The sequence below is a fragment of the Anguilla anguilla genome, chromosome 8 (genome assembly GCF_013347855.1).
Source record: "Anguilla anguilla isolate fAngAng1 chromosome 8, fAngAng1.pri, whole genome shotgun sequence".
Taxonomy (NCBI): Eukaryota; Metazoa; Chordata; class Actinopteri; order Anguilliformes; family Anguillidae; genus Anguilla; species Anguilla anguilla.
The window spans coordinates 45,629,200-45,651,494 of record NC_049208.1 but is presented as its reverse complement, the minus strand read 5'-3'; the positions used below and the strand labels follow the sequence as shown (position 1 = coordinate 45,651,494).

Genomic DNA, 22,295 nt, shown 5'->3' with positions numbered 1-22,295 from the left:
CTTCAGCTTAAAAGCTCAGTTCCTTCACCATTATACGAAACGGTCATCCTCACAAAGCCCTTCAAGTGTGTCTGCAAATAAATTAAGTGAAGTAATAATTCATAATAGATATGTTTCTGCCCACATAGGCTACTCACTGGTCTGGGGCTGCTGTCAGGCAGGCCTGTCACTAATGCACATATTGATCAAACAAAGGCACTGCCGAATAATGGTAACAAACTGCAAGGTTTTTTTTTTTTTTTAAAACGATCTTTCAGTTAAGTGGCCACTTAATGCCGTCATTATAAAATTCCAAATGCTTGTGAGGAATTATCAGGAAAACTGGACACACCCAAAAAATGTCATTGTGTAACACCCTTACACCTTTTTTTTTTTTTTTAGCCAGGATTTAGCCAGAATTAATATATGCACTCGGAGTCCACAGGATATGTGATAGTTCCCAACGCACAACAGCGCCACCTGGTAGCTGGTCATTGAAACGCATTCCAGTCAAACCGCAAAAGCCAAAGCCGAAACCTGAACGTCAGCACGAGGGGAAAAACAGCCAACTTGTGCGAGTAAGATTTTACAGGAATGTCCGTTCACAATTACAATTACCGTACCCACTACGACCACAAGAACGCTGTATTAAATGATAACTGCGCGTGCAAGTCGCAAAAAAAAAACACGGTCCTGAAACAAGTCGAGACGCGCGGAGTCTTGCATCTCGAATTGCCTCATCGACCTGTGCAGCACATTTTTAACGAGCCGTTCAGCCTCCACGCGCACACACCACCCACCACCCACCACAGCAAAACACAACCCCATGAGATAGGCTACTCAAAAGTACGACTCACCTTTAAAACTTTTGCAAACTTATCAGTCAATGCATTTACATGGTATTAAAAGAAAACATGGACATAATTAATGGCTTAACTACCGACTGAAAACAAACAAGACTACGGAGGGTCAGACGTTTTTCCTTCGCTCCTGCTCGGACTGGTGGAATCACACAACTACGACACTTCCGTTTGTCACGATTGGTAGCGATCTTCGAAAATAGGCGGAGCAATGAATTGCGAATATTCTATGTCGGGCATAATTTTACCCATTACTTTCTTCACCACTACAACATTGTCAAGAGCAGTGCAACACCATTTTAAATGAAAGGAGAACAAACATATGTCATAAAATCAATTAGAAAAAGCTAACAGTGCCTCTTATTGATGCGGATCTGGCCTTTTTTATGTGTAAAAAATGGAGTAAATAAAACTTGAACGCAATTATGCCATTGTTATCGGTTTTTATAATATGTAGCGGCACATATGAAGGATTATAAGGTGTGCCTGATTGAATGATCTGTGTAAAACAGGTAAGCAACATTTTCCTAATTAAGGTGCTGTTTGATTAAAACCTGGTAACAGCAATTAAAAGCATGTAATTGCATTAGAAACTATCGTCAAGACAAACTTCACTGAAAAGACACTTAGCATAGTTCCTGGAATGGTTGCAGGGTTATTTTATCTGCATCCTTTCGGAGAGTTTGTTCATTTTAATGAACACTGGCTGCAACATACATTACAGTGACACTCAATCACCCAGATTTCAGCGTATTTTGAATATCCCCCATTCCCTTAACAAGACCAGGTCAAAACCTAGTATATGGCTGGACCTAACACACGTGATCCGGCCGACCAATGGTGTAACTTCATCACTCAGTCACTCACTCAGTCACAGACATTCGCGTTTGTAGGGTTGTCCCCGCTGTTGCGGTCCAGCCAAAAATATAAACAAACACATATTGGAAGAAGTAGTATGAAACCATTCTGAGGTAGATTTTTTAATGACAAATTAAACAATTACACAGACCCCATAATTGCTGGTATGCGGCCAATTATTGTTCTATTTTGATATCAAAGGGGAGGCGGTAACTGAATTCTTGAATTTCCCACTCTCAGTTTCAATGGCAAAATAAAATCTTACTCATGTGCAAATCAAAATTCTGGATTAAACATATGCTTCGCAAATACGAGCGAAAAGCATAAAATATACATTCGGACAGAAACCTATAGGCCCTACATAATTCATTTTACCAATTTAACTTGAAAACAACGATACAGGTATTGCGTAATATGCCTCCCATAGGCTACTGGTTGAGCAGTAGGCGACTTGCATGAGAAACCAGAGAATTTTTCCCCGTTCGTGAAACTATTTCACAGACATTCGACAGTACTGGGCCTGTTTCCGCACATTGTCCATTGAGTTAGGAGCGAGGCGCGCCTCTTTCTAATCTGATTTAATCTTTTAAACCCTAAAGCCTATTCACAGCGACATACTTCTGCGGCCATAGCCGAGGGACTGCACTCTAAAAGAGGCGACGAGGAGAAAAAGAGACCCGCTCGTTGGACGGCCTGCAGTTACAGCCGCGGTGATATGTTGGACTTGGTTCCGTCAAGCAGACTCGCCACTTACGGCTCTGTCACAGTAGTGACGGTCATCAGTAAGTCACGACATTTGCATCATTTCATGTGTGTGTGGCACGGTCGTTTAGAGATAAAAAGGTCAACGATTTACGCTACTGTTTAGTCGTGTTGTGGCTGTAAACGGACACGCACATGCTCAAAAGTTTTCTTGCAGTCACAACAGACGTAAACAGAGCATTGTCGAAGTGGTGTTTTAGTTTTAGTAGACTATAGCCTACTCGTATACCGTACTATTGATTCTTTAGCACGCGACGCGAACAAAATACGCGAGTCCTGATCAATTCTATCTGGTAGAGTACAGATTCCTCCTTGTTTCATTGTGATACAGTATAATAAGACAAACAAATATATCGCTTACGTTAAATTTAAATAACGAATACCCGTGTCTTCGTCAATCTTGCATCTAACTTTGCGTCATCACTTTATAGTAGCAATGTCAGCACGTGCACAACACTACAGGTGAGTGTGCGGGGAGAAAACTTCAATATCTGACAGTGTTGACATTGCGGAATCTCAACAAATACTCGTTAGAGTTTTTGTTCGGTACAAAGGTTCTTAATTATATCATCGTTGTCATGTTATTAGACAATTCTGTCGACACCTTCAATTGACTGCTTTTTCAGGGAACTAATGTGAAATAATCAAATAAATCACGCTCTACAAACGAAATTCTGAAGAGAGATTCCAATCTTTTAATTATTTCTAATCCAGGAATAGATTTGCACAACCATGGCCAGGGATAATCTGGGTTTTAAATGAGTTAAGTGAAATGTCTCATTTGTCATTCATAGAGCCACTCAGTCGCAGGAATGTTTAAATCTGTGACAGGGATGAAAAACACTAGATGTTAACTCTGGCTGTTAGCCCTTAGTGTGACTCCATTTAGTTAAACTGAAGAAAGACTAACTTCAATCTAACATGACAAAAAGTGACATTTGTCTCACAAGGCATTGTGGGACTTCGCTGACCGCTTGTGTCCAGTCCGGTCCTGCGAAGATGGTCTCGTAGTGTCCGTGTTGTGTGTTAGCGCGATGTCGTGGCGTTTACGCGATGTTGTGTGGCGATCCTGGTTCTGCTTGCCCCCCCTACCCCCCCATCCAGGCCTGGTTCTCCTGCGGAAGTGGATCGCGGGTGGGGTGTGCCGCAGTCGAGTCCGCCTTGATGGCAAGACGGTTCTCATCACCGGCGCCAACACCGGAATCGGCAAGGAGACTGCCCGGGATATGGCCTTCAGAGGTACTGCCTCCACCCGCCAGAAGCACTCATGCGCGCACACACACACAATCAAACATGCACGCACACGCATGCACACCATCAAACACGCACTGAAACACACACATGCGCACACGCACGCACACAATCAAACATGCACTGAAACACACACATGCACACACGCACGCACACAATCAAACATGCACTGAAACACACACATGCGCATGCACACACAATCAAACATGCACGCACGCGCACACACACAATCAAACATGCACTGAAACACACACATGCACACACAATCAAACATGCACTAAAACACACACACACACACACACAATCAAACATGCATGCATGTACACACACACACACACACACATACAATCAAACATGCACTGAAACACACACATGCACACACACTCACACACAGAAATGCACATGCTCAAACAAACACAAGCACACACACACACAAAAACACACACTGAAACATGCACACACACACACACACTCAATCAAACATGTACGCATGCACACACACACACACACACACACACTCTTACTTAACCCTTTCCTAACCGTATAGCTGGTATCGGTCTAGGGGCAAACTGGAGCCAGAGTTAGCGGGCCTGCAGCAGCAGAGAGATATGAATGAGTGAGCCTCCCTGGTTCCATCTCTGCAGTGAGAGAGGATTACATGTGCAGGGTACTGTAACTGGTCTAATGGAGGTGTTGTTGGAGGCAGCAGCGTCCGTTTCTGTGGCAACTGTTTCAGGGGCACGGGTGGTGATGGCGTGCCGGGACCTGGCGCGGGCAGAGAAGGCCGCCGCGGAGATCCGCGGCACGACGGGCAACCAGAACGTGGCGATCCGCCAGCTGGACCTGGCGTCCCTCCGCTCCGTGCGCCAGTTTGTTGGGGAATACGAGGCCAGCGAGGACCGACTGGACATCCTCATCAACAACGCTGGTGAGAGTGGGCGGGGCCAGGGGAGACAGGGGCGGGGTCAGAACTCTGAAAGGAGGAGGACCCCCGCGTCCGACGCCCCCGTTCTCTCATCCCGTCGTCCACAGGAGTGATGATGTGCCCCAAGGGGCTGACGGAGGACGGGTACGAGACCCAGCTGGCTGTCAATCATCTGGGGCACTTCCTGCTCACCATCCTCCTCCTGGAGAAGCTGAAGAGCTCCGCCCCCAGCCGGGTCGTCACCGTGTCCAGCATTGCCCACAGAGGCGGTATGGGCCCCCATCCCCCACCTTAAAAGGCCCCTCCCCCTTCAACATCACAAAGGTCATGGCACCATGGTAGCCCCATCAGCATTACCAGGATCTTCCCCCTTCCACTTCATGAAGCCCATCCCTCCACACTAGCCCTGCCCACATTACACAGCCCTCCTCCGTAAAACTCAGGAAGGACATGTTAGCCTCACTCACTGTTAAGAGCCCCTCCCCCTCCATAAACCAGACCCTATGTTATTCCTGTGTCCTATACAGCATAGTTAATGGGTTTTTTTTAGCAGCCCTGAAGTTTAATCTTTCCTCTGTCTCTTAAGTTAATAAATTAACTGAGCTTTCTCCCTCCTCCATTTTCACAATACATCCTCTCATATTCCTGTTCCACCACGCAGGGCAGATCCACTTTGACGATCTCTGCTTCGAAAAGACGCCGTACGATTCGCTGGTCAGCTACAGGCAGAGCAAACTGGCCAATGTCCTCTTCTCCAGGGAGCTGGCTCGCAGGATGAAAGGTCAGGACCCTCACAGCAGTGAACTTTGACCCTGGAGATATGTGTGCACATGCGTGTGTGTGTGTGTGTACGTGCGTGCGTGTGTGTGTGTTTGTGTGTGTGTGTGTGTGTGTGTGTGTGTGTGTATGTGTGTGCATGCGCATGTCTGTGCCTGTGTATTTGTGCCCATAACATCACAGGTTTACATCATCAACATTAGAAATCAAAGTATATCGATATACAGCAGTCTTCTAATGGGAAGTATTAGAGGAAAGCTAAAACTGACTTGTTAGCTAAATCTTGTTACTGTAGAGCACCGGCTCTGAAACGTTTTAATATTGGGACCCAAATTGCAAATTTAGTATCTTTCGGGGACCTGTTAAATGCAAGCAGAGCCTAGCGGACCTCAAACTCATTCTGGGACCCACCTCATACACTCCTGTGACGCATTTTTGTGCCGACCCACAGTTTAAGAAACACTGCCATAGAGAACCTCCGGCCCCCCCCCCACCCCACTCCCCACAGGTACGGGGGTGACCTCCTACGCGCTGCACCCCGGCGTGATCCGCACCGAGCTGAGCCGGCACCTGGAGCTGGGCTACCCCGTCCTGGGGGTGCTGCTGACCGTCCCGGCCTTCCTCCTGATGAAGACCCCGTGGGAGGGCGCCCAGACCTCCATCCACTGCGCCGTCGCCGCGGGGCTGGAGGGCAAGTCGGGCTGCTACTTCAGGTGCCGCCGCCGCCGCCATTTAACGCGTCCCCTCACCGAGCACCCGAGGTTTCATACGGGATGGGCCTCCCCGATTGCATTTCCCTTACATTTTACTGTGAACAATGACTTACACGCTTTATGCTCTTTTAGACCCTAAAACAATCCCAGGGAGAAAAGGTATGACAATTACCTGTAAAGGTACAAATACTTGTCACTGGGGTGGTACCTACTGGGTACATAAAATTGTACCCCTAGCCACCAATACGTAATTAATTTGTACCTTTTTTGTTTGTAAAATGCACTGATTATTACCCAAGTATTACATTACAGGCATTTAGCAGACGCTGTTATCCAGAGTGACTTACATTGTATCCATTTATACAGCTGGATATATACTGGAACAATGCAGGTTAAGTACCTCGCTCAAGGGTACAACGGCACTGTCCTCCCGCAAAATCGAACCTGCAACCTTTAGGTTACAAGACCAACTCCTTAGCCATTATACTACACTGTCGCCCCAAATGTAGAACACTATTGTACTTTTAGGATACCTAATAAGAATACCCCGAATAAGAATGTACCTCCACTGTACCTTTATTTCTGAGTGCACACAGCTGGATATTTACTGAAGTAATTCAGGCTAGCTACCTTTCTCATGGGTGCAACCATGGTGCTCACCTGGGAATCGAACCTACAACCTTGGGGAGCTGTAAGCTCAGGTACACCAGGCTACACTGCCACCTGGTGTTACACAGTACCCGTGAGTCATTTTGGGGTTTTGTGTTCCCCCCCACAGTGACTGTGCAGTGAAGGAGCCGGCCCCCGAGGGGTGGGACGACCTGACGGCTTTCAGGCTCTGGGAGGTCAGTGCCCGGCTGGTGGGGTACGAGGACAGAGACTGACTCCGCCCCCCCCCCCCCCCCCCCCCAGCATCTGTCAAGGTGTGGGGGTGTGTCAGTGCCCATGGCATGGGTAACTTGCACATCTGTGAGGGCACCATTAATGCAGAAAGATATGTACAAATTTTGGAGCAACATATGCTGCCACCCAGACGCCGTCTTCTCCTGGGACGTCCCTGCATTTTACAGCAGGACAACGCCAAACCACATTCTGCCCGAATTACAAGTGCATGGCTGCGTGAGCAGAGAGTGCGGGTGCTAGATTGGCCTGCCTGCAGTCCTGACCAGTCTCGGATTGAGAATGTGTGGCGCATTATGAAGCGCAAAATGCGGCAACGAAGGCGCAGGGCCTTCGTTGTCGCATTTTGCGCTTCATAATGCGCCACACATTGTGCAGCTGAAGACCTGCATAATGGAAGAACGGGGGAAAATTATGCTTGCTAATCTTAACCGACTGGTGTCTTCAGTGCCCAAACGCTTACTAAGTGTTATTAAAATAAATGGTGATGTTACACAGTGGTAGACACTTGACTGTCCCAACTTTTTTGGAGCGTGTTGCAGTCATCAGATTTTAAATGAGTGTATATTTTCAAAAAACAATTAAATTCACAAGGTAAAACATAATAATGTTCTGTTGTAGTGTTTTCAATACATTACAGGGTGAATAGAATTTACATTATCACTCCTTTTTGTTTTATTTGCATTTTCCATACTTTCCCAACTTTTTTGGAATTGGGGTTGTGTTTGCATTTATATAATCTTGAGTTCCTTCACAGCTGATAGTATTTGTTTATTAATAATATAAATAGAAGTTTTGATAAATTAATTTTCTTTTTTCTTTAAAGGCTGCGTGTATATTTATGTGTATTTCTTTGTCTTTTAGTTTGATAAGCCTGCCTTGTAATGGTTTTCTGGAATGATAATTTCAAAATAAGTACGATTTTTGCATTAAAGGCTGGTGTAATTCCATGGATATGGCGTTATGTTTTATAAATTCTAATATCTAGCCATTAAAAAATAAATTTTAATATAAAATGATTAGATTCTAACGTTTTTTTTTTTGTTTGTTTTGTTTTGTTTTGTTTTATTATTCGTATTGCGTATTCTTTCCCCGGTCTTGTATTGTGATCCAGGGTCAGTGTTTTCATACCCGTACACGACAAACACTCGCATAAAGAAAGCTGCAGCTGATCGCGGGTCAGTGGCAGAATCCAGACAAGCTTTTCAGGCGGAGGTGCATTGTGGGATATGTTCATCATTCTTACCGGATGTTGGATCAGGGAGCAGAGGCTCAAAACAGTTGTTAGCTTCGCGGTACAGCAATGCAGGACTGACGCGTTTTCTTAACGAAATAAACACCTGGAACATTTGACAACGAGAGCGGTCTTTGAGCCGCGATCTACGGGAACTGAGCTTGCACATTTCAATTTTTAAGGATCATTCGGGTAAACGCGACCAGCAGTGTCAAAGATGAACGTCACCTTGGCAGTCAAGCAGTACATTTCCAAAATGATCGAGAACAGCGGGCCAGGTATGAAGGTCTTGCTCATGGATAAAGAAACGGTGGGTGATATCTATCGTATACGGTGATTCGTCTGAATGACATTTAGTCCCCACGTCTGCATGAAACACTGTGTGCGGTCAGGGTCTAATGTCACTACAGCAAGAGCGTAGTCAGGTCCGACGATCAGGGGACGGCTAACTTTTAGCAATCAACATATCTATCCTGTCTACAGGCTATCGAGCCAAACTAGCTCTATAATCACGATCCTGCTCAAACCCCCTCACACGAAGAGCTTAATATAATGCAATATAAGCACTACATCAATTGCGGAAATTAGGACACTATGATTTACAGTGTAATTTGATTGTTAGCCGCGATCTCTTTAAGATGGCTGGGCTAGGTGTTGCCAGAGAGGTGTCAAAATACGCTGACACCGTGCATGAAACATTTCTGCTGTTCACCTGTCCAATTCACAGTTACTGCACGTAGCTATCTGGCGTTTAAATACAACTAACGACCACTAATAGTTTTCTAGCGAACAATAGTCTTACAATGGGTTTGTGTTATGTTCATAACTAATTCTTGTCTTAGGCACTGGTCTGCGTACTTAAGTTTTCCCGTATGCCCCCGTAGACCAGTATCGTGAGCGTGGTGTACACGCAGTCGGAGATTCTGCAGAGAGAGGTCTACCTGTTCGAGCGCATCGATTCGCAGAACCGAGACACCATGAAGCACCTGAAAGCCATCTGTTTCTTACGCCCGACCAAGGTACGGAACGCCACAGAGCGACCAGCTCTCTAGACTTTGCGGTCGGATTCATCTAATCACGACTTATTTTTGATGATATATTGAACAGATGCGTAATTCATGAGAAATATAACGCTGAAGCACGTAATGTTTCAGCTTTACTGCTGTCATTTCTGAAGTCATGTTGGCAACATTTATGTCAATACAAATGCACAGCTTTGCATAGCACATTTTACAGATGCTGTACAACAACACTTTTCAGCGAAACTAGAAATATAAAAATTAGGAAAGAGCCCAAACCTACAAAAAGCCTGTTGAACACAGAACTAGTTTGACATGGTTGAAATATAAAGGACTGAATGCTTTCAGAGATTTCAAACAACTACTTTGCGACTGTCAGTGTCAAAGAAGAATCTGGAAAACGGTTCTATTGCGCTACAGTAAGAGTGAAAATTAATGGAGGCAAATTGCAAAAGCTGCTCTGTTTGCCCTCTTCTTGGCAGGACAACGTGGAGAATCTGATTCAGGAACTGCGTCGACCCAAATACAGCGTCTACTTCATTTGTGAGTGTCGGACGAGGTGGTCCCGCCTGTCACCTGACATTATAACGCCATTTTAACCAAAATATGCCATATCGGTTCTGCTTGTCGACTGAGCCCTACCCACCATGCTTTGCAGACTTCAGCAACGTCATCAGCAAGAGCGAGGTGAAGGCCCTGGCCGAGGCAGACGAACAGGAAGTGGTGGCAGAAGTGCAGGTGAGCTCACCTGTCCCCAGGTGTGTGGGTCCAACTGTGCTGATTACAATAAAAATTATAATAATCATTTGAATTTATGTAGTGGCTTTTATGGAACTGAATGGTTTTAACAGTGTGGTTCCTTAACCACTGTTAGTAGTGAATTGCTACCAGTTTGCAATATAAAGTTGACCTCACATTACTGAGCTTTAGAGACAGGGGTGCATGCTGGTTTTCACCATGATGAGGGGTCGCTGGAGTTGCCCCCAAAAACGCCCATCTTCTCTGACTGACAGTGTGTATTCCAGGATTGGTGGAGCCTCGTGTTTTTGCGGGTGAACTCTGTGTGATGGCTCTGTTTCCCACGGTAACCCCTGTGTTCTGTCTGGCTGCAGGAGTTCTATGGAGACTTCATCGCTGTGAACCCCCACCTCTTCTCTCTCAACCTCACGGGCGTGGCCAGGGTGAGGCGTGTGATGGGGTGGTGTGTGTGTGTGTTTGCGCTTGTGCGTGTGTGCGTGTGTGTGCGTGTGTTGGATGTGGGGATTGCAGAACTTCTGTAGGCTGTTCTTACACCTGCTTTGTTTTTCCCTGTTAAGTTAACAATCATTTTCATTGTATGTGTGTATGTCTGTGCGTATATGCGTGTGTGTGCGTGTGTATATGCGTGTGTGTGTGCGTGTGTGTGTATGTGTGCGGGTGTGTATATATGTGTGTGTGTATGCGTGTGCGTGTGTCTATATATGTACGTGTGTGCGTGCGTGCGTGTGTCTGTGCGTATATGCATGTGTGTGTATGCATGTGTGTATATATGTGCCTGTGTGCTTGCATGTGTCTGTGCGTATATGCGTGTGTGTGCGTGTGTATATGCGTGTGTGTGTGCGTGTGTGTGTATGTGTGCGTGTGTGTACATATGTACATGTGCGTGTATGCTTGCATGTGTCTGTGCGTACATGCGTGTGTGTGTATGTGTGCGTGTATATATGTGCGTGTGTGTGTTTGGGTCTCTCCAGGGTCGGAGCTGGGATCCCGTGCTGCTGCAGCGCTCCACTCAGGGCCTCACCTCGGTTCTGCTGGCCCTGAAGAAGTGCCCCATGATCCGCTACCAGCTGTCCTCCGACATGGCCAAGAGGCTGGCCGAGAGCGTCAAGGTGAGAGCTCGCCTGGCCTACCATTCCACACTGCTACCCTCTTACACCCTGATGCTGTTACAGTAAGAGCTTACCTGGCCTACCACTCCCCCCCTGCTACCTTCTGCCACACTGGTACTAACCTAGATCATCAAAGAGCTTACCTGGCCTACCACTCCTCACTGCTACCCTCTTACACCCTGATGCTGTTACAGTAAGAGCTTACCTGGCCTACCACTCCCCCTTGCTACCTTCTGCCACACTGGTACTAACCTAGATCATCAAAGAGCTTACCTGGCCTACCACTCCTCACTGCTACCCTCTTACACCCTGATGCTGTTACAGTAAGAGCTTACCTGGCCTACCACTCCCCCCTGCTACCTTCTGCCACACTGGTACTAACCTAGATCATCAAAGAGCTTACCTGGCCTACCACTCCTCACTGGTACCCTCTTACACCCTGATGCTGTTACAGTAAGAGCTTACCTGGCCTACCACTCCCCCCCTGCTACCTTCTGCCATGCTGGCATTAGCCTGGACATCATTTAGAGCCAAAATTGCTCCATAAGTGCGGTAAGAGTCAGTTATTGTGGAAGTATTAAAAGCCAAGCCAGTTTTTAACTGTTTCTCATCATTGCTATAAATGATATGGCTACATTAGCGAGCTTCAGGCAAATAGCATGAAATCAGCTTCCTGATTCCTGTGAGGTCCACATGTCTGCAACTTGCCTCCGACTAAAGTTACCTACTTTAAACAAGTCTTTACGATTTCTCCGGAATACCTCTTATTGGATTTTATTCCTATTTTTTAATGTTTAAATGTTTGATTTCAGACCTTTTAGTGTGGCGGGCAGAATGGTCTTGTCTTCTTCGTCAAATACGTATTTGTAACCAGCGTTGCCATAGCGATGACTGTTTCTCACCTGTCTCCGCCCCCCTGTCCCCCCTCCTCCTTGCAGCAAATCATCACTAAGGAGTACGAGCTGTTCGACTTCAGGAAGACCGAGGTGTCTCCATTGCTTCTCATTGTGGACCGCAGCGATGACGCCATCACCCCGCTGCTCAACCAGGTCAGCGCTGCGACCGGAACCGTGACCACAGGGTCAGCTAAAGGCATCATAGAACCAAACATCCATCGTGAATGGTGATTGGGTAAAGGCCAGTGTTTTCAATCTTGCCTTTCCCCTTCTCCAAATAAAACCAAGCGTACTGATTCATGGATGTACATACCAGACTGGCAGGCAAAGGAAATTGCTGTGTTGGGGTTTTGGCCTCAGGTGTTGTGCACTTTTTTGCCTTTAGATGGCAGCAGAGTCCAGAGTTTCTGTGGGCGATCTGACTGCTTCTCAGCGACTCTAAGTCGTACTTAAGGGGTCTGAAACTCCAGTCCTGCAGGGCCGCACTCTCTCCTGGTTTTTGTGATTTCCTTTCAATCAACAGCCGATTTAGGCCTTGGAAACAAGGTTTGCAGGCTCTAACCAATCAGTGACTTAAAATAAGCACTTAAGTGCAGGAACACATGAAGAACCCGCAGACACAGTGGCCCTCCAGTATTTGAGCTTGAGGTCCCTGATTTACAGTGACCTGCCTTACCTCTATCGTCTGAGCCTGAGGCAATCCAGAGGGGTCCCTTCAGCAAACTCATCCAAGGCCAACAGTGTTTTTGGCCAGCCACAGAAATAATAGATGGTTTTCGCTTGGCCATAGGTGAAGCAAAGTAGAATAGGCAAGTTTAGCCTGTGTAAAAATACAAGAGTCAGTGCTTGAGAGCATCTGTTTGGTGGCATTTGAACCACCATATTGGATCTGAATGAGAATGGCACTCCTAGTAATTTGGGCTCCTGGAGACCTGGTTATAGCTCCAGTCAACCTTAGCAGCTGATCCAGGATCAGCTTGCCGAAACCCCAGCCATCTCGTTAAAGGAGCTGAAGCTGAACTGGGGTCAGCGGCCTGGGATCGGGGCCGTGTAGTTTGTGTGTGTGAAAAGAGAGGGCTTGACTTTGTGTCTGTGCTTTCTGCTGCTCCCCTAGTGGACATACCAGGCCATGGTGCACGAGCTGCTCGGTCTCAACAACAACCGCATCGACCTCTCCCGCGTGCCCGGAATCAGCAAGGACCTGCGTGAGGTGGTGCTGTCTGCCGAGAACGACGAGTTCTACGCCAACGTGAGTTCTACGCCAACGTGCAACGTCTGAAAAAAATATATATATAACTTCTTTGCCAGGGAGAGTTTTCTTGGTTCTGTTAAGTTGTGAGATCACAAATATGTGATTAGAATGTTGTTAACTGAACATTCCAATGCTGATGTCATAATCACTACGGGTAGCTGAAAGCAACAGACTTCTAGAACTCTGACTTAGAATTTTGAGGAAAAAAAAACATTGCAAAAGAACCTACTCTTCAGACAGTAAATATTCATGGCCCATTTACAGAGCACTTCGATATCGTACACATCTTAACATCCTTCACCCCGCCTCACAGAACCTGTACCTGAATTTCGGGGAGATCGGCACCAACATAAAGAACCTGATGGAGGACTTTCAGAAGAAGAAGCCAAAAGGTCAGCAGAAACTGGAGTCCATCTCCGACATGAAGGTGAGATGGGGTGGAGGGGGTGGCCATTTAGTTGGCTGGAGATGGAGTCTCTGAGCTGGGGGGCTTGGTAACTTAGATAGTAATCCCACCCACTTCCATTTTTTGTTTAGTCAAGCTAGTGAAGAAAAAAAGAATGCACAGTGCTTTAAAAAATCCAGATTTGTTCTTGCAGAAATATCAAAGTGAAAAGTTCCTCACTTTTCTTAATTTTAAAACTGAAAATTTTTGCTAAATACCTACCATAATTTTGCCTGTAGCTGAGGGGGGTGGTTCTTTTAGTATCTGTTATTTTCGCTGTGTGGGAAAGGAAAACATGCACACGTAATATGGGCTCATTAAACCAAAATATGAGTCACAGGAGACATTCGGAGTAAAAACATTAGAGAAATGCCTCAGATCCTTACCTACCTCTCTCTTCCCTCCCTCTCTCCCTCCCTCCTTCCTCTCTCTCTCTCCTCTGTCCAGGCGTTTGTGGATAACTACCCGCAGTTTAAGAAGATGTCGGGCACGGTGTCCAAGCACGTGACGGTGGTGGGGGAGCTGTCGCGGCTGGTCAGCGACAGGAAGCTGATGGAGGTGTCCGAGGTGGAGCAGGAGCTGGCCTGTCAGAACGACCACTCCAACGCGCACCAGGTCAGCAGTGTGTGTGTGTGTGGACGTGTGTGTGTCTGTGTGTATATGTCTCTGTGTATGTGTGGCAGTGTGTGTTTGTAACTGTATACGTATGTGTGTGTGTACATGCGTGTAGGAGTATGTATTTAACCCCACCCCTACTCTCTGACCCTGCCCCTCTCCCTCTCTGACCCCACCCCTCTCCCTCTATAACCCCACCCATCTCCCTCTCTGACCCCACTCCTCTCCCTCTATAACCCCACCCATCTCCCTCTCTGACTCCACTCCTCTCCCCCATAACCCCACCCATCTCCCTCTCTGACTCCACTCCTCTCCCCCATAACCCCACCCATCTCCCTCTCTGACTCCACTCCTCTCCCTCTATAACCCCACCCATCTCCCTCTCTGACCCCACTCCTCTCCCTCTATAACCCTGCCCCTCTCCCTCTCTGACCCCACTCCTCTCCCTCTATAACCCTGCCCCTCTCCCTCTCTGACCCCACTCCTCTCCCTCTATAACCCTGCCCCTCTCCCTCTCTGACCCCACTCCTCTCCCTCTATAACCCTGCCCCTCTCCCTCTCTGACCCCACTCCTCTCCCTCTATAACCCCACCCATCTCCCTCTCTGACCCCACTCCTCTCCCTCTATAACCCTGCCCCTCTCCCTCTCTGACCCCACTCCTCTCCCTCTATAACCCCACCCATCTCCCTCTCTGACCCCACTCCTCTCCCTCTATAACCCCACCCATCTCCCTCTCTGACCCCACTCCTCTCCCTCTATAACCCCACCTATCTCCATCTCTGACGCCACCCCCCTCCCCCTCTGACCCCGACCCTTCTCCCCCTCTAACCCCACCCCTCTCTTCTCTAACCGCGCCCCTTTCCCCTCTGACCCCGCCTCTCTCCCTCTCTAACCCCTCCCCTCTCCCCCTCTAACCCTGCCCCTTCTCCCTCTCTAACCCCGCCCCCTCTGGCCCCGCCCCTGCAGAACGTGCGCAGGCTCCTGCAGAACCCCAAGGTGACCGAGATGGACGCGGTGCGGCTGGTGATGCTCTACGCGCTGCGCTACGAGAAGCACAGCAGCAACAACCTGCTGGGCCTGATGGAGGACCTCAACAGGAAGGGCGTGTCCGAGAGGCACCGCAAGGTGAGGGGCGGGGTCGGGGTCGGACCGAGGGCGGGCGGGATATCCTAGACCAACCCTTAGAGTGTTCACTTTTGCCCCCGTGTCTCAGATGGTGCAGTCCATGGTGGAGTACGGTGGGAAACGAGTGAGAGGAAGTGACCTCATCACTCCCACAGACGCCGTGGCCATCACTAAACAGTTCTTCAAGGGGCTGAAGGTACAGTCAATCAATCAGTTATTTATTCTGTTTTATTATTAGGTTATCTGGGCTAATCCAAATGTGTAATCTAAACTGTGTGTCTCTCGTCTCCTGTATGCGTTTGCGTGTGTATCAGGGTGTGGAGAACGTGTACACCCAGCACCAGCCGTTGCTGCAGGAGACTCTGGACCAGCTGATTAAAGGCCGTCTAAAGGACAGCCAGTTCCCCTACCTGGGCCCTAGCACACTGAGAGACAGGTAACTTACAGTAGCATTAGACTCTGTGCCACCTACCTGTGGCCGAGCGCACTGAGAGATAGGTAACTTACAGTAGCATTAGACTCTGTGCCACCTACCTGTGGCCAAGCGCACTGAGAGATAGGTAACTTACAGTAGCATTAGACTCTGTGCCACCTACCTGGGCCCTAGCACACTGAGAGATAGGTAACTTACAGTAGCATTAGACTCTCTAGCACCCTGTCCATAGATGTTGTTCTCCCTTTGTGATGTCACAATACTTAACTGATTGGCATTTGTCTGCCAGGCCCATTCCCTAGCACCCCTGTCCCTTGCTGTTGTCCTTATCTATACTCAGTTGATTGACATCCACCTGTCGCACACATTCCCCTGCCACCCTTTTCTACAGTTGTGACTCACACCTTGTGATGTCACAACATGTGCATGATTGATTGTATGTCGCCACCCCCCCAGGCCCCAGGACATCATCGTGTTCATAATTGGCGGGGCGACTTACGAGGAGGCCCTGACAGTGTACAACCTGAACCGCACCATGCCAGGGGTCCGCATCGTTCTGGGCGGCACCACCATCCACAACACTAAGAGGTTAGAGTCCCCTTCCGCAAACATCCTCCCCACCACACCAAAACCCTGACCTGGAACTATATTTTATTGCAGGGGAAACGCTCGATTCGCAACACTCGCATTTGACGTATCCATTTATAGATCTGGGAATTTACTGAATCCATTGAGGTTAAGGCAGTTGCTTAAGGGGGAGGGGGGGGGGGACAAAGGCCTTGTATTTGAACCTGCAACCCTTGGGTTGTTAGACTAGCCCTGTGACCCACCACAGCACATCTGTGGTGATGAAGCTCAGTGGAATAGTGCTGAATAACGTGGGATGCTGCTGAATCAGGGTAAATAGGGACGCAGAGGGTAAAACAGGAAGCTGGGTAAGGCTGCAGAACAGCAGATTGTCTCCACCAAGCACACTTTGTCCTCTGTGTCTGGATCAGCCGTGTATGTGCGTGTGTGTGTGTGTGTCTCTATGGGGTGTGTGTGTGTGTGTCTCTATGGGGTTTGTGTGTGTCTGTCTCTCTCTATGGGGTGTGTGTGTGTCTGTCTCTCTCTATGGGGTGTGTGTGTGTCTGTCTCTCTCTATGGGGTTTGTGCGTGTGTCTCTCTCTCTATGGGGTGTGTGTGTGTCTGTCTGTGAGTGAGTGTGTGGGAGTGTGACTGTCTGTGTTTGTGTCTCTATGGGGTGTGTGCGTGTGTGTTTGTCTGTAGTGTGTGTGTGTCTGTGCGTGTTTCTCTCTCTATGGGGTGTGTGTGTGTGTTTGTGTTTCTATAGTGTGTGTGTGTGTATCTATGGTGTGTGTGTGTGTGTCTCTATAGTGTAAGTATGTGTGCGTGTGTGTGTGTGTGTGTGTGTGTCTATAGTGTGAGTGTGTGTGTGTGTATCTCTATAGTGTGTGTGTGTGTTTGTGTGTGTATCTATAGTGTGTGTGTGTGTGTGTGTGTGTGTGTGTGTCCCTATAGTGTGTGTGTGTGTGAGTGTGTGTCCCTATAGTGTGTGTGTGTGTGTGTGCGCCTATAGTGTGTGTGTGTGAGTGTGTGTCCCTATAGTGTGTGTGTGTGTGTGTGTGTGTGTGTGTGTGTCCCTATAGTGTGTGTGTGTGAGTGTGTGTCCCTATAATGTGTGTGTGTGTGTGCCTATAGTGTGAGTGTGTATCCCAGTGGAGGCCCGCTCGGTGTTCTCCAGGGACAGGCCGCTCTGTCAGTAACAGCTGCCTGGTGTCAGGTGATCGGGTGCGAGGCCCTTGAGCTGCTCTCCATCTGTCCCATGTCTGCGACTGCGCAGCGCGCCCGCCAACGGCTGCGTATCGCCCTGCGGGACCGCCTGCGCATTTCACATGCGTCTGTCTGTGCATGTCTGCCACTGTGATCAAGCGTCTGCGCAGCCCTGTGGGCGTCTGCCAAGCCTGCACATTCTTCCCCCCGCTGTCTGGCCCCCCTTACAGTTCATAAGGTGTTAAACACAGTTCGTAGAGTGTTAATTACACTTCATAGGGTGCTAATTACAGTTCATAGAGTGTTAATTACACTTCATAGGATGCTAATTAAAGTTCATAGAGTGTTAGTAAGACTTCACAGAGTGTATTTTCTACTGGGCCTCCAGGCATTAAAGCTATGCTAATATGCTAATGTAGGGCTGTGTGCAGTTATACACTGTATGTATGTCCTGGATGGAATAATAATATACAGTCACACATTAGTCACTTTTTCTTTTAGTTTCAGTCCATGATGGGAGGTGAAGCTTAAGCAAATTTCCACTTCTTGGTGGACACAGTCCTGATCTATTCTATTCTATTCTATTCTATTTTATTAATTTTATTCTATTCTGTTCTATTCTAGTAATTCTATTCTATTCTATTCTAGTAATTCTACTCTGTTTATTCTATTAATTTTACTCTGTCCTGGTCTATGATAGTAATTCTGTTCTTGTCTATTCTATTACAGTCTGTTCTATTCTGTTCTAAGTAGTTCTATGTCTGAGTGAGGCTTCCCTGTGCTGTCTCTCTACAGCTTCTTGGAGGAAGTGACGTTGACAGCCAGTTCAGGACATGGCGGAGAGAGGTCACTGGGGGCGGGGCGGTACCCTAGCAGGCGCTGAGGCAGAATTTTCCGGAACCTTCTTCCACTGGCCCAGAGACGTCCAGCTGACAGATCCCTGCAGCACCTTTGGGCAGTCCAGCCGGTGTCCCGCCCTCCCTTTCCCAAACTCCCTTGCTGCAAACATTCCTATATCGGCTGCACACTGCACACAACAGCTCCCATGATCCTTTGCTTTTGACGGGTTGATGTGCAGCTCCTGTGTCCAGTGCCCTGTTGGCTCGCCACACCTCTGTTTCAGGAACAGATGCGAACACCCCCCCCGCCCCAAAACAAACCTGACTGCTGCTGTCCATACCTGGGATTGTGAGGATTTCCTTCTCCGTTTCACTCTCTGGCAACCCCTCAAACGACAGCCAAGCCCCTGAATACAGAGTGAGCTGGACCCCTACATCTGTCATGTGAAAGTCTCCCAAAGTTATGTACATATTTCAGAATGCTTTAAATGCTCTTCTCCTTTAATGCTCTCTCTCTCTCTCTCGGTTCTATTATCAGTCCGTGTGGCACTACTGTTCAGCATGCTTCTGTGCTTGATTCATCAGTAAAGTTATTTTATTTCCTCCAAAGGGCTGGCTGGAGAGCTCTTCTTATTAATTAACCCTTTAAAGTGTGAGGTCATAAATATGCGATTAGAATGTTCTCAACTGAACATTCTAATGCTGATGGTCACAGTCACTACTGGTGATTGAAAGCAGTGGAGTTCTAGAACACTGACTTAGAATCAATTCTTTAAGGGGTTAAAAGAACTGATTATGCGCAGGTATAGCATGGCCATACAGAGAGGCAGAGATGATGTTGTTGGGTGAATACAGTTTTTTTTTTTTTTTTTTGCATACCAAGAACTGAGCCAGGTGCAGTTTATATCGGCTGTGACTACTCTGGTGGCCCTGAGGCTGTTTGGCGCCTCTACCTGTGCACCATGGTTACCAGCGGGAGCCGTTGGCTAGGCCGGTTAGTGGGAGAATGAGGGATGCTTGCTTTTTTGCCGGTCCCAGGCGATTCACATACATCAGGTTTTCAGCTGGGCGTGCAAGTTGCCAGATTGCAACAAATCCGTCAAATTGTGAGCGCGAGTGATTTGATTTGGGCGGCTCCGGCTAGTCTGACAGCTCGAAAGCGGACTGACTTGGCAAGAACAACATCACCCCTCCCCCCGAAATAAACTCCAAGAAGTCAGGCCTGGGGACCAAAAAATAGTCTCCAGGGAGTTCCTCATTCACTGAAGAGCATGTAATGCCCTGGAGTGCATCCAGCACTGCGCCAAGTTTGGATTGAACACCCTGAAGGGTCTCTGACTTTACTCCATGACCTGGCAACCCATTTCATTCTTCAGCAACACTCTGTGGAGTAGGCCTGGCCCCAGTCCAGCTCTCGGTGAACCCCCCAAAGCAGGGCCCTTCCCCTGTTTTGTTTGTGGGCGTCTTGGTTACACACAGGAATTGAACCAGGAATTAGGACGGGGCGTGTTTTAGTTAGGGTTATAATTCCTGGATGGGGGAAGGATGGAAAGAAAAGCCTAGAAGATGCCAGTGTAACCAAAATATGGACACACCCCCTTATAGCACGCACACACGCACACACGCACACACACAAGCACGTGCACACACGCATGCACACACGCACACATACACGCTCACTCACACTCACATACACACGCTCACACACACACAGTCACACATGCAACCACTGACGCACACACAGTAGCACACTCACACTCACACACACGCACACACACACACACACAAATACAGGGTCGTGTCCCTCTGAATGCACGCCCCGGTCAGTTTCCTGTTTAAATGCGGATCAAACAAACGGAGCCGTGATGTCACACACCTGCTCCTCCAGAGTGTTCTCGCGCCTTGCCCAGAATGCAGTGCACGTGGCGGCGGAGCATCACAACATCTCACGCCAGGAGGGGAGGCAGAGAGTCTCCGCCCGTAAAAAGGGGGCGGGCCGTGGTTTCGTGGGTCTTTGTTTTTCCCGCCGAGTCGGCCCGTGATCGCGTGGGATCGCGGTCGCCCGTTCCTCTGGACCGCGGCGGCGACGGCGGCTTGGGTTGTTTGCGCAGTTCACGGAAACGAGGGCGTCGAACGGTCTGCTTTTATCACTCCTGGCTGGCGGGGGGATACACGCAAACGGAGGGGGAACCCGCTACGACCCTCCCACCAATTCGGTCTGCCCTTGAAAGTGTCCATGTTGTTACAACCTCTTCCCTCGTCATTTTTCAAGTTTGTCTCGGAGAGGACAGGTGAAATGTCTTCCTGCAGCGGAGCAGTCGTCACCAACAGGGTTGTACCGCACAGAAGGTGGGGATTTTCAGGGAAGTAGCGTTAGCCGTTCCTGAGCTCTATGTGAATGGAGGATTGTGGCGGTTGCATTTGTAATTATCCTGACGTGCCCCTCCGTACAGAACTGAAGGACGGAATGCATTTTGAGACGTTGAGGCTACCTGGGTTTTCGTTAACCCGAGAACTGAAACGGACAGAATTGGCTGTCATCCGTTTTTCTTTCCGAATCTTCTGTTATCCACACCTTGGGTGGTGTGTGTGTGTGTGTGTGTGTGCGTGTGTGTGTGTGTGTATGTGTGTGTGTTTACGTAAGACTCTTTCACTCAGTTTCATCACGGTTGATTGTACAGTCTTTGTCTGAAGATTGTCAAGATCTCTGTCCGAAAAAAGACTAACTTATTGTGACTGTGAATGTTTCCTGCACAACTACTAATAAATGTGATTGTTGTTAATCTGCTTGTTTAGGCCTGGTCTTTTAAAAAGCACTCATTAGTATTATTGAATGTATGTTGAACCAGCATAGGCTCTGCTCAAGGGTACAACTGCAGTGCCAGATCACCTGGTCAAAAGGACAGTTTTCTGGGTACATATGATTGCCGGATGTGTTCATGACGTTTCCACACAATGCCCAGGTGAGAGCAGAAGTCACACAGGTGTAATTCACCTGGACAGGTGAGTCTCAGGGTGTTGATGTAATAAAGGCTGCTAACTTTGCTCACTCTCACAGACAAAGCCTGGAGCCTGAGGCTGCTCCCCACACCCTGAGGGGACCCAAACTACCTTTCTGATTGGCTTTCAAGCCATTCTTAGCCCCTCCCCCCAGCCACCAAATTATAAATCCTTCTCCTTCTATGAAACAGAATGGAAAGTCCAGGGAGCATGTGTTAGTCATTTGTTTTGACACTGTTGTGTCTCTTGTTAGATTTTGTTGACCGGGGGTTGGTTTAGCTGCTTTAAAACATGTTAATGCTTGAACTTTCAATGCCTTTCAAACTGTGTTAACACAGGTAACAAGCTGTGGATAAATAGCAATAATAATAATAATAATAGTAATAATAATAATGCTTTTGTATTTGTGACTGAAATGTAAAGAGGCTTGGATGTAGTCAATTTTCTTCCTTGGTTGAGGATATTTTGGTGTTGTTGTTGCGAAATAAATAAAGGCCTCAGAGTGGGAAGATAATGCAGAATCAGGGCTAAAAATCACATGAAAACCTCAGGCAAACCCATCACATCACATGTTTGTGGTAGACTGGAGTGTATATGGCCTGTTCTGACAAATCTCATGACGCATTAAATTCCGCAGTGTTAAATCGGCTTAACAGAGTTAAAATGAGTCAAAACTGATAAAAGGTTACTCTCTCTGTGTAAAAGGTACTCTGTCAGAGTTGGTTTTACACTGAGCATTTTCTCATGCATCAGCCCTCACATGCTATAGG

At 47.8% G+C, this 22,295-nt stretch overlaps 3 protein-coding genes across 4 annotated transcripts in view; 2 read left to right on the top strand and 1 right to left on the bottom strand.

Moving 5' to 3' along the window:
• pogza (pogo transposable element derived with ZNF domain a) overlaps nucleotides 1-992 on the bottom strand; it is a 29,940-nt gene extending 28,948 nt beyond the window's left edge. For both annotated transcript variants that reach the window (XM_035430108.1, XM_035430106.1), the window contains exon 1: nucleotides 837-992. The gene's annotated coding sequence lies outside the window, so the exon portion shown is untranslated. The remainder of the gene's footprint in view (nucleotides 1-836) is intronic.
• Nucleotides 993-2,137: 1,145 nt separating this feature from the next.
• Nucleotides 2,138-8,011, top strand: zgc:153441 (retinol-DH_like_SDR_c domain-containing protein). Its single transcript, XM_035430129.1, has 7 exons — nucleotides 2,138-2,479; nucleotides 3,564-3,698; nucleotides 4,447-4,638; nucleotides 4,743-4,904; nucleotides 5,297-5,416; nucleotides 5,921-6,125; nucleotides 6,904-8,011. Exons 1-7 carry the CDS (start codon nucleotides 2,413-2,415, stop codon nucleotides 7,007-7,009), a joined length of 987 nt encoding a protein of 328 aa, XP_035286020.1. The 5' UTR covers nucleotides 2,138-2,412; the 3' UTR covers nucleotides 7,010-8,011.
• Nucleotides 8,012-8,253: 242 nt separating this feature from the next.
• On the top strand, nucleotides 8,254-19,735 carry vps45 (vacuolar protein sorting 45 homolog). The gene is made up of 15 exons (XM_035430118.1): nucleotides 8,254-8,569; nucleotides 9,144-9,278; nucleotides 9,761-9,821; nucleotides 9,937-10,016; nucleotides 10,391-10,459; nucleotides 11,009-11,146; nucleotides 12,085-12,195; nucleotides 13,157-13,291; nucleotides 13,608-13,721; nucleotides 14,187-14,354; nucleotides 15,322-15,480; nucleotides 15,569-15,676; nucleotides 15,795-15,916; nucleotides 16,370-16,501; nucleotides 18,482-19,735. Exons 1-15 carry the CDS (start codon nucleotides 8,477-8,479, stop codon nucleotides 18,567-18,569), a joined length of 1,713 nt encoding a protein of 570 aa, XP_035286009.1. The 5' UTR covers nucleotides 8,254-8,476; the 3' UTR covers nucleotides 18,570-19,735.
• The last annotated feature ends 2,560 nt before the right edge of the window (nucleotides 19,736-22,295 follow it).

Bases quoted from the DNA above. Each gene is read 5' to 3' on its own strand.
- vps45 (XM_035430118.1), top strand. From the start codon at position 8,477: ATGAACGTCACCTTGGCAGTCAAGCAGTACATTTCCAAAATGATCGAG. The intron at 10,017-10,390 runs GTGAGCTCACCT...GTCTGGCTGCAG, and splicing joins AAGTGGTGGCAGAAGTGCAG to GAGTTCTATGGAGACTTCAT. The intron at 13,722-14,186 runs GTGAGATGGGGT...TCCTCTGTCCAG, and splicing joins AGTCCATCTCCGACATGAAG to GCGTTTGTGGATAACTACCC.
- zgc:153441 (XM_035430129.1), top strand. From the start codon at position 2,413: ATGTTGGACTTGGTTCCGTCAAGCAGACTCGCCACTTACGGCTCTGTC. The intron at 2,480-3,563 runs GTAAGTCACGAC...CCCCCCATCCAG, and splicing joins CACAGTAGTGACGGTCATCA to GCCTGGTTCTCCTGCGGAAG. The intron at 4,905-5,296 runs GTATGGGCCCCC...TCCACCACGCAG, and splicing joins CAGCATTGCCCACAGAGGCG to GGCAGATCCACTTTGACGAT.